The sequence below is a fragment of the Poecile atricapillus genome, chromosome 10 (genome assembly GCF_030490865.1).
Source record: "Poecile atricapillus isolate bPoeAtr1 chromosome 10, bPoeAtr1.hap1, whole genome shotgun sequence".
Lineage (NCBI taxonomy): Eukaryota > Metazoa > Chordata > Aves > Passeriformes > Paridae > Poecile > Poecile atricapillus.
Genome location: NC_081258.1, coordinates 19488280 through 19499177, shown reverse-complemented (window position 1 = coordinate 19499177; position 10898 = coordinate 19488280). Strand labels below are relative to the sequence as shown.

General features: G+C 54.2%; 1 protein-coding gene across 2 annotated transcripts; it reads left to right on the top strand.

Moving 5' to 3' along the window:
• The first annotated feature begins 338 nt into the window (after positions 1–338).
• Positions 339–9238, top strand: IRF8 (interferon regulatory factor 8). Of its 2 annotated transcripts, XM_058846208.1 has the most exons (9): positions 339–444; positions 2070–2244; positions 3291–3474; positions 4455–4543; positions 4921–5032; positions 5298–5345; positions 6020–6406; positions 6992–7107; positions 8050–9238. In XM_058846208.1, the coding sequence occupies exons 2-9, from the start codon at positions 2071–2073 to the stop codon at positions 8218–8220; spliced, it is 1281 nt and encodes a 426-aa protein (XP_058702191.1). In that variant the 5' UTR covers positions 339–444; position 2070; the 3' UTR covers positions 8221–9238. The 2 variants fall into 2 exon arrangements, with proteins under 2 accessions (XP_058702191.1, XP_058702190.1); XM_058846207.1 differs by lacking the exon at positions 339–444 and having other exon boundaries at positions 2049–2244.
• The last annotated feature ends 1660 nt before the right edge of the window (positions 9239–10898 follow it).

The window sequence follows — 10898 nt, the reverse complement described above, 5'->3', positions numbered from 1 at the left end:
TGCGTCTGAGCTCGGGAACTGGGGAAGCTGGCTTGGAACTGGGAATGGATTCATTTGGGACCGGGAACGACGGGACCGAACGGACCGGGACAGACCCGGGACAGGGGCGGGGAAACCACGCCCCCTCCCCAGGCCCCGCCCCCTCCCAGGCCCCGCCCCCTCCCGGTCAGCTGATTTCGAGGAAAGCCTCGCTTTAAGAGAAACCGCGGCGCGCGCCCCGCCGCGACGCTCCTCATTGGTCGGCCCCTCATGGCCCCGCCTCCTCATTGGGTAGGGCGGGAAGGGGCGGAGCCGCTGATTGGTGGAGCGTGAAGGAGGCGTGTCAGTGGGCGTGGCCTCATTATCGCGCTGGTATATAAGATGAGCGCGGGGGGGATCCGCGGGCGCGGCACCGGGAACGGGAGCGTGGAAACGGGACCCGCACCGGGAGCGGCCGGGAAACAGGTACCGGCATCCCCTGTGGGACGATCGGGACCGTGACAAACACCGGCATCCCTCCTGGGTGGGCAGGAACCGGCACCGGCATCCCCTGTCCCAAGGATCTGCCGCGGGACAGCGTCCTGTAGCGGCATCCTCTGTGAGGACACCGGGAGGGCACCGGCCCCGAGCGGCGGAAGGGCAGGGGCAGGTCCCGAGCGCTGCCCCGGTTCCCCGCAGGGCTGCGGAGAAGGGCAGGGGCTTGGCAGGGATGCGGGGAGCCCCCATCTCGTGGTGCCCTGCGCACGGACCGAGCTCGCCGCGGCTCGCAGAGCCCGGCACGGGCGGGTTGGAGCCGCGGGTGTCGGTGCGGGGCTGCCGCTGCCAGCCCGGGACAGGGACAGCGCTCCTTGACCTTGTCCCGAGAGTGCGAGTCCCTCTCGGGGAGGGAGATGCAGCTCCGGCGGTGATGGGAAGAAGCTTTCTAGAAGACGGGGTGATTTAGGAGTGTCCCGTTTCTGCGGGATTTCTCGGGTTCTTCCCTTTTGGCATCGATCAGGTTGGGTGCTGCAGCCCCCAGAGAGGCTGCGTGTGCTCCCGTTCCTCCAGGGACGAGCTGTGGCATCCTTTGGGGCATCCAGAGCCGTGCCCTCCGTGATGTTTTGGCTGCCCACCACCCCTAAAAAACAGGGGCTGTGCTCTGAGTGGCCAGAGCCATCTCTGTGTCCTGCTGGTCAGTGAGAGGACATGGAATTTGGTGACACTGAGCTGGTGGGAGCAGAGTAAGCAGGGAGCGCTGCCTCTTAGGCTGGGCTGGGAGCATCCTTGTTTCCTCCCCAAAAATCTTCCAACTGGGGCAGTAAATTACAAACGAAAGAGGGAGAGGCAGCCCAGTAAAATTTAGAGCCCCAAATGCCTGGAAAGTTGATTCAGGGTCTGCTGGTCACTTCTGCCAGGCCCAGCTGCTGTCACGCCGTGGAGGTGGCAGGGAGGGTCGAGCCTGGCACTTTGCTTCCAGCGGTTGCGTGTTCCTTTATCCCTGTGAGGATTCGGGATGCAGTTTGGGGCTGGCAGCTGCTCCCCAAATAGTGCCTGGTGAGAGGAGCTGCTGCCCCCTCCGGGACAAATCCTCGTGCCAAGAGCAGCTCTGGCACCCCAGGTTGGGCAAGTGTCACTTGCTCAGGTGACAGCACAGCTGGGGGCTTTAATCCCCATCCATCTGCTTCCTCTGTGATTTATCCTGCAGCAAAATAGGAATAAGCAGAGCACTGAGTCAGCCGCTTCTGGGAGCGGAACTTTGGTAGAGCTGGAGGAAGAGTTTGTAGTAACTCAGAAGGAAATTGCCTTGATTTTGTTGGGTTTTTTTGCTTCATTTTAAAAGAAACAAGGGGTGGGGTGGGGGATATTTTAATCCTAGAATTACAGAATTGAGGAATCCCAGAAGGGTTTGGGTTGGAAGGGACCTTGAAGATGAGGGTTTCCACGGGCAAACATTGGCACGTGGAGCTTCCAAAAGCTGCAGGCGGTGCCATGGCCAGCTGAGCACGGGGCAAACCCTGCTTCTACACAAACCAGCCCAATCCCTGCTGGCCCAGCAGTGCTGGGATGGAGCTGGGGGAGCTGACAGGGCCTGGACCCCTCTGGCCCCGCAGGATGTGTGACCGGAACGGCGGCAGGCGGCTGCGGCAGTGGCTGATCGAGCAGATCGACAGCGAGCTCTACCCGGGGCTCATCTGGGAGAACGAGCAGAAATCCATGTTCCGCATCCCCTGGAAGCACGCCGGGAAGCAGGACTACAACCAGGAGGTGGATGCTTCTATTTTCAAGGTAGGGACAGGTGGTTGGTGCCTTTTCTCAGTGGTTCCTGGGCTCTGTGATGCTGGTTTTGTCCCCTGGTGGGATGTGGCCATGCTGTCTCTGGGTTTTTTTTTTGGGATGATTTATTCCTTTTTATCAGAAGTTAGGACCTGTTTTGGGTTTGTTTTCAGCATCTTTGAATCCAGGTGTGACGTGAGAAGCAGCTTTTGACCTGCTCTAAACTTCTCATCAGCTTCCCTTGATGAAATGCTGGATTTATATATATTTAAAAAATAACCTGAAAAGACTCTGCAGGTGGGAAGGAAGGATTTCACTGAAAGGGGGGTTTCCAGGTTTGGAAAAAATGGGAAAATTCCATCCTGGAACAAAATACCCAGGTCTTCCCCAGGAATTCCCTTCCCTCTGACCTCACTTCCAAGTACCTGTACTGGTGAAGGAGTTTAATTTCAGTAACCACTGGTTTGGGAGCACTGAGTTATGAGGATAGCCTTGAATTCAGCTCTCTGAAAATATAGAAATATCTATAAAAGAAATCAATATGTATATTTAAAAATATATAGTATTTTTCATTCTTCCTTTGGTGGTAAAATGTGTTCTCCTACCAAAAGCACAAATTATATTCTGGTCTTAGAGTAAGCAGTTTATTTATTTATTTATTTATTTATTTATTAATTTGTTAGTCAGGAGCTGGAAAACGAGATTTATTTTGATTTTTAATTGAGCAGCGGTTCCTCGTGTTTCCAGCAGCTCGTAGGTGCGGAAGTGAACCCACACACGATGATTTTGACCTGTGCTTTTTTGAAAACCTGGCTTTTAAAAGACTTTCTTTGCATTTCTGAGGCAGGTAGTGCAGCTCTGCACCCCCAGAAATCCCCCAGGTGTGGCGGCTGTGCAGGCGGCCGCAGTCTAGGAGTGAAACAGCAAATCCCCAAGAGATGCCTGAGAGGGTGCAAGATGCAAAATGCTCTCCCCAACCCCAGATCTTCCTCCTTGAGAGGCTTTGTAGAGCTCACAGGGAGGATTTTCATAGGTTTCTTTTTTATTCTTTGCTTTAGGCCTGGGCTGTTTTCAAAGGCAAGTTCAAGGAAGGTGACAAAGCGGAGCCGGCCACATGGAAGACGCGGCTTCGCTGCGCTCTGAACAAGAGCCCTGACTTTGAGGAGGTGACAGACAGGTCCCAGCTGGACATCTCCGAGCCCTACAAGGTCTATAGGATCGTGCCAGAGGAGGAGCAGAAGTGTGAGTTCCCCAGGAGAGGACTGAGCCCTGCTGTGGCTCCATCCTGTGCCCGCAGCCCTGCACCTGATCAGGGCTTTCTGGCCAGCCCCTGCTCTGGGCTCTGGCTCTTTGCTTGTCCTGCTTTGCAGGTGTCCCCTGGGGTGACAGGGAGGGGAGGAGAAAGGCCAGGCTTGGGTTTTTTAATCCCTTAAACCCTGAGGAAACAGGGACAGCTGCAGCCTCGTGGAAGCTCCCATCCCCTAAGGATGTTGTAGGGGCAAATTCCACCTTCCCTGCCTGGGGGAGGGACATGAGCCTCAACCTTTTTTCTCCTCCCAACCCCTGCCCTGTGAGGATGGTGGAGAGCTGCAATAAATCCCTCTTCTTGCTGGAGGAGCAATAATTTTGCAGAGAGCTGCTCTGATGTCTGGTGTGGCTCAGGTCACACTAACTATAACTCTAGTTGTGGTTAGGGGAGCCTGTGTGCTCTGTCCTTTTTTTTTAACTTGAAAACTTGCAAAAAAAAGAATGATTTTGCAGTCAGGAAATCTGCCTTTAGCCTCTCTGTCCCCTCCAGCCCGTTCACACAGGGGCTGGGCTGCCACTATGCAAATGGCACTGCAGGTTCCCACCAGCAGCACCACTGCACTGGGGTGGCTGGTGGGAAAAGGAGAAGCAGCAGCCCCAGCCCCAGTCTCTGGGGTGCTCAAAAAACCCCCAAATCCTCTCCTCTGCTCCAGCTCTGTCTCTGCCACCAGCCAGGCTTTTGATTTTTCATGCTGCTGGTCCCCGTGCAAGGGGGCAATGAGCTGTAAAGTGATTTTTGGCCCCAAAAAGCAACTCTGGAGAGGCTGTGAGCCTCTCCAAGGTGCTGTGACATGGCTCTGCTGTAGTTCTCAGTTTCATAACTTTCACTGGGTGAAAGGTTTCTAAAACCCTTCGGGATGAGCTGTGCTTGGCAAGTGTGGGTGTTCTCACTGCAGCCCCACCTCTCCTTGCAGGCAAAGCAGGGATTGCCAGCGGGAGCAGCCTGAATGAAGTCACTGAGATGGACTGCAGCTCCTCTGCCATCGATGACCTCATCAAAGAGGTGAGGCCTCACCTTGGCTGCAGGTGGAGTGGTTGGCTCAAGCTGTCTGCTCGAGCTCTGCCTGCCCAAAATTCCATCTGCAAAGCTGCAGTGTTGGATGTGCAGCTCGTTCGGGTGAGCCAGCACCAGATTCTGATGTTGGCTCCTGCTGTCCGTGAGCATCCAGCTGGGGATGGAGCCTGGCACAGCTCTGTGCCCCTTGTCACACCTGGCTGCTTCCCCTCGGTGGCTCCTGAGGGTCTTATTCAAATGTTCAACCTGGCCAATGCCACGCTTGATCTTTCCAACCTCCAAAAATTGGTTGGCATTGCCATTTGGACTCTTCCCTTGCTGGAGGCATCAAACCTGCTCTGATGCCGGTGTCTGCTGTCCCACAGCCCTCCTGCGTGGATGAATACCTGGGGATCATCAAGAGGAGCCCCTCACCCCCCCAGGAGACCTGCAGGAACCCCCCAATACCTGACTGGTGGGTGCAGCAGCCCAGCCCTGGTAAGTAGCCAACAGCTTGTGTGGTATTTGGGAGACTTTTGGGGCAGGAAAAGTCTTCCTGTGCGGAGATACGGAACGGGGAGCGGTTTATTTTATCTTCCTTATTAAGAAGAATGGAGGAATCCAGCTGGGAGCTTTTGCTGGCATTTCCTGTGTGGGAGCTGGGAAATTTGGGACAGAAAGTGAGTGGGCTGGTGGGGGGAACTGGGGGATTGGGATCTGGGAGCTGGGAATGCAGGCTCAGCTTGGCTTTCTGTGCCCACAGCGTTGCCCCTGATGAATGGATACTCCAGCTACGAGCAGTATCACTCAGGTAAGGCACCTCACCTGGCCAGCAGCTGCCCCTCTCTCTCTGTGGTGGCAGGAGGTGGCTCTGACTCTGTCCCCCAAATCAGAGGGAGGCTCTGATTTGGCTTTAGGAGGTGCTGTAGCCTCCTGATTATCCACTTTTCCATGCTGGGATGAATCCTGCCTGGTGATGAGGGGGCAGAGAACACTTGTTTGGGATGCTGGGATCAGCCTTTGGAATGGGGGGGATCCCCCCATGGCCTGGGGGGAGTGTGGAGCAAAGGCAGGAGGAAGAGGTTCATTTATTTAGTGGCCGTAAAAAGTTCCACCTTAACACGAGGAAGAACTTCCCACGGGGGTTGTCAGAGTGTAGGAACAGCTGCCCAGGGAATTGTGGAATTTTCCCCTCTGGAGACATCCCAACCCCACCTGGGCTTGTTCCTGTGTCACCTGCTCCAGGTGACCCTGCTTGGGCAGGGGGCTTGGGCTGGGTGATCTCCAGAGGTCCCTTCCAACCCCAACCTTTCCATGATCCTGCAATACTGGGAGCTCTCACTTGCTGGTCAGCCCTGGACCATGCTGGGGAAGATGTCCCTCCACCAAGACAGAGTCACTCCCAGGGAATTTGGGATTTGGGCATGGCGGTGAGGAGCAGGTTTGTCCTTTCCTGATGAGACGTGCCCGTCCATCACCTCCCAGGTTATTCCCAGATGGTGATCAGCTTCTACTACAGCGGGAGGCTGGTGGGCCACGTCAGCACCTCGTGCTCTGAGGGCTGCAGGATCAGCCTGGGCCAGCCCTCGGGCCACGGGGAGAAGCTCTACGCCCCCGATGCCCTGGAGCACGTCCGGTTCCCCTCGGCCGACGCCATCCAGAACGACCGCCAGAAGCAGATCACCAGGAAGCTCTTTGGGCACCTGGAGAGGGGTGTCCTCCTGCACAGCAACAAGCAGGGCATCTTCATCAAGAGGCTGTGCCAGGGCAGGGTCTTCTGGAGCGGCAACACCATGGCCTACAAGGACAGGCCCAACAAACTGGACCGGGATGGGGTGGTGAAGATCTTTGACACCAACTTGTTCTTCCGAGGTTTGTAGCAGCCTCCTGCTTTTTGGTGTTGGGGCTTCTGCTCTTCCCTGGGGGAAATAAATCCCTGCATTGGGTGATTGGAGAGGATCAGCCAGCAGATGTGGCTGAGATCAGACAACCCTGGATGGCAGTGGTTTGGGGTTGGGAAGCCTTCAGGAGGGGATGGGATAACAGGGATAGTCCCTATGGCTCTGGCCAGAAACTTCCTGGAAAAGCTGAGGCAATTCTGGGAATCCAAAATTCTGAGAATCCAGTTCTGGGATCCCAAAGCCTTGGGGACAATGCACGAGGGGTTTCTGGAGCTTGAAGCCAGTGTGAGAGCCTCTTGTGTGGGGTTGAAAGGGTGGAACCCTTTTCTCCTTGCACCACTTTGGAGCCATCACTGCTGGGTTCCCAAGGGCTCTGGATGAGCAGGTGACACTACCAGGCCTAGGAAGGAATAATGTGGTGTTCTGGGTCATGTGGCAAATTCCAAAGTTGAATTGGAGCCCACAGCTTCCTTGTGGGGTGTTTGATCCCGGGGATGTGTAACAAAGGCTGGCAGCCTCTGGAGGGCAAATTCCAAGTTTTCCTGTGTCCTTGCAGAGCTGCAGCAGTACTACAACAACCAGGGTCGCTTCCCAGACAGCAGAGTCATGCTGTGCTTTGGGGAGGAGTTCCCAGACGCGGTGCCGCTGAGGTGTAAACTCATCCTCGTCCAGGTACGGGGGGCTGGGAGAAAAAGGGACCCAGACAAGGTGGGAATTCTGCCAGCAGAGCTCCAGTCCTTGGAGCCACGGGGCATTTGGGTGCCTGGATTTGGGGTGTAAATGTGGTGCTTGTCCACAGCCTCCTGAGAGGTGCTTGGGCTGCTGATGATCAAATTCCTGGAGTTGGGTTTGCAAATGAAACTCCCTAATGTCACAAGCTCTGTGGATGGCAGGGAAATCTTTACTTTTCCTCCTGATCCTGTGCTGGCACTGGGACTTCTGCCTTTTCCAGTGGGAAATGGGGAAGCGAATCCTTGGAGTGATTTTAGATTTAAGATCTGTCAGTGATGTGGCCGACAGCCGTGATTGGCAGCAGTGGGGTTGGGAAACCTGAGGAGGGTGAAGGAGAGGGTGGGATGTGGGGTCAGTCCTCATGGCTCTGGTCACAAACTTCTCCTTGGAGAAGCTGCAGCAGTTTTTGGATTGAAAAGGCTCAGGGCAGGGGGCTCCTGGAGCCTCTTGGGCCAACCAGGCTGTGGCAGCAGGGGTGTGACAGGGAGGGCACAGGGAGCGTGTGGCATCCCCACCTGAGCAAGCAGAGACCTTGTGAGGACCTGTGAGGATTTTACAAGATCAGAGACTGGTCCTGTGCCTCCTGCACAACTTCTGACCTTGTCACCTTGTGCTGTCTTGGGTGTCTGCCCCAGTGGGTCACCCTGGATGAGCTGGGACATCCCCCAGCCTGTCCTTGCACCTCAATATCCCTGCTGGCAGGAGCTCCTGGGGCTGCTCCTTTATTCCTGGAGGTGCTTGTGGAGTCAGAGCTGCTGTCCTGGCAGGACTTGGCCACCTGTGCTCTGCTCTGTGTCCCCCACCCCATCTCTGCTGGATGGAGCAGCAGGAGATGTCCAAAGAGGACCTTCATCAATTCCTGACCTTCTTCTTCTGTCCCAGGTGGAGCAGCTGTACCTGAGGCAGGTGGTGGACGAGGCTGGGAAGAGCTGCAGCTCCAGCCCCATGCTCCCCATGGCTGAGGAGCCCCAGCACGAGCAGGGCTATCGCATCTTCCAGGACGTCTGCGCCACGCGGCCGCTCTTCCGCGAGAACCAGCAGATTGCAGTCTGAGCCCTGCTCCCCTCACAGCCTGCTAGTCTGGGCTTATCCAGACCCACATTAGTCCCATGAGTGCCTAAAAATCCCTTTGTTTTGTTGGATTTTATTTTATTTTGGTTTTTTTTTTTTGAAAGTTGGGTTTTGTTCTTTGCTGTTTCCAGTGGTGAAAATTGCTGTGAGCAAATAGGTTGGGTGTTCAGTGTTCGTCCTGTAAACAATTTATGATAAAAGTGACTTTTCTAGTCCCAGGACTGTCTATAGCTCCTGGCTGGGGGGACAAGGGGCATCCAAGCCGTGCAGGAAGGTCAGGGCTGGCTTTGCTTTGTGTTGCCTTTGTTAATGGCCAGTCAAGCAGAACCAAAAATCAACTGCTGTAACCACCTGCCCCAACAATCTGCAACTCAGACCTTGCTGAGAGCAGCAATTTGATAGGAGGTGACTCTTGGAAAAGCCTTAGAGTGCTCAAATTTTGGAAATTATATCCAGGAATCAGCTTTCCCTCTTCAGAGAGTCCTGCTGATGGAAGGCAGGGTGTGCCTCCCAAAGAGAACTCCTGAAATCCTTTATTTTTTATGAAATCTTTATTTTTGCTGTGAGATTTATGTGTTTCTCTTTCATGCCAAAGTGGATTGAAGTTTGGAAACCGACGCAGAGATTCTATATGTAAATATTGAATATGAAAACCTAGGAATCTTAATTTTTCCTGACCAGAGCCAGAGTTTATATAAATATCTAGAATTTTGATTTTTCAAGATTGCAGCATAGTGTGAATAGCTTGGCTTCACCCTCCCAAACACACGTGTGGGGCTCTCCCAAGCGTGTCCAGGCAGTGTCATCCATGTGTAAATCCTCATTTTCACAGCCTCTGTGTATGGCCCCAGCTCTGGGGAGCTGCTGCTGCCTCCCAAAGCAGGACTGCACATGTGTGTGTGCCACCAAAGCTGCCTATTTATTGTGTGCCTGAGGTTTATTAATTTTTTTTTTTGGTAAATTTTTATATCTGTCTGCAATTAAAGTGCTATATTTTGTATTTCTCTTGCAATGTGGTTTTTGGGTGCAATGAGTGGGGTCTCGGAGCTGATGGGGTGAATCTGGGACCTCTGACTTGCCCCTGATTTGGTTTTACCTGTGGTGAGGTCTGTGTTAAGCCTGTGTCACCTCCTTCCTCTTCCAGAACTTCCTGGATTCATCTCCAGGCAGGAAAGGAATGAGTCAAAATCCTGTAATGTAAGTGGGATCACTTGGAGAGCCTTCATTCCAGGGAGGAGGAAGATGTGTCCCTGCTCATCTGCCACAGCACTGAGCTGGGTCTGATGCTTCAGGGTCATAGGGTGGAGGCAGTTTTTTATGGCTGTGTCCAAAAACTTCCTCTTTCCCTTTTCCCGTGGGAAATGGGAGCATTTCCCCACTGTCCTCTCGTGGTGTAATCCCAGCTGACCCTCGTTCCCTGTTACCCCTTCAGGGGGAGGGGAATTGGAAAGAAAAACCTTCTGGATTGAGAACAGTTCAATTTTTGGAAGAAATTCTTTACTTTGGGAAGAAATTCTTCCCTGTGAGGGTGGGGAGGCTTTGGCACAGGTTGCCCAGGGAAGCTGTGGCTGCCCCATCCCTGGAAATACTCAAGGCAAGGTTTGATGGTGCTTGGAACAATCTGGGGTAGTGGAAGGTGTCCCTGCCCATGACAGGGGCTGGAATGGGATGAGTTTTAAGTTCCCTTCCAATGCAAACCGTTCAGAGATTCCAATTATAAAAATATAAAATACAGTAATTGTAATGAGAAGGAAAGAGCAATGAAAGCGAAGGGAAGCGAGTGATGCACAATAAAACTGCTCATCCCCACTGAGAAGAAAATGAACTGTGCCCCAGCAGAAACCAGGACACCTCTCCATCCAGATTTCTTAGGGGTCTGGTCTAGGGGCATGCCCTGAAATGGGAGAACCAGCTTGAACTTTGTGATCAAACATGAGGATTAAGGGAGTCCCTCCATCCTTGCCCCAGCCCTGTTGGTGGGATGCTCCTGGTCGTGCCTGTGCCCTTGTGCACATCCTCTGCACCTGGATTTGGTGCTTGTGAGAAGAGCTGCCTGCACACCGAGGTTTTTTAGGATGCTCCAGGATCCTAAAGGCAAAGGAGACCCCAGCTCCTGTAAGCTCCTACGGGATGCTGCGCCACAGAGGTGGGGATGGCAGCTGTAGGTGCACTGTGAGCACTGCTCAGCCCTTCTCTGCTCTTCCTGAGGATCCCAGGGCTTTTCATCCTGCTCCAGCCCTCGCTGCTCCCTGGGAAGGCGAGGAGCCTCCCCTCCTGTGGGGCCTGGCAGGGTGGAGGTGGGAGCGAGGTACCCGCTGTGGGCTGTGCTGGAACAACACGTGAAACACAGGATGGGCTGGAGCCTGGGACACCAAAAACCCCACTCGTGGTTTCCCCACGTGTGCAGGGCCAAGTCCTTCCCCAGAAACCACCACCTTGTGCTCGCCTGGAGCCACCTGCTCCCACCCAGAGCTCTTTCAATTTCCACCCCAGACCGCTGAAGAGCCGTGGGGAGCTGAGGTGACTTTTATTGCACTGCTTATTTTTAATGTTGTCAGCGTGTCTCAGAGCTTGGTTTGGGACCTTAAGCATCCCAAAGAGATTCCAAGAGGAAATAGCTGGTGGGTGAGGAGGAAGTGGGAAGGAGCCAGTGGGATACA

Coding starts and splice junctions, on each gene's coding strand:
- IRF8 (XM_058846208.1), top strand. CDS start 2,071: ATGTGTGACCGGAACGGCGGCAGGCGGCTGCGGCAGTGGCTGATCGAG. Junction 5,033..5,297: donor GGTGCAGCAGCCCAGCCCTG/GTAAGTAGCCAA, acceptor CTGTGCCCACAG/CGTTGCCCCTGATGAATGGA. Junction 5,346..6,019: donor CTACGAGCAGTATCACTCAG/GTAAGGCACCTC, acceptor ATCACCTCCCAG/GTTATTCCCAGATGGTGATC.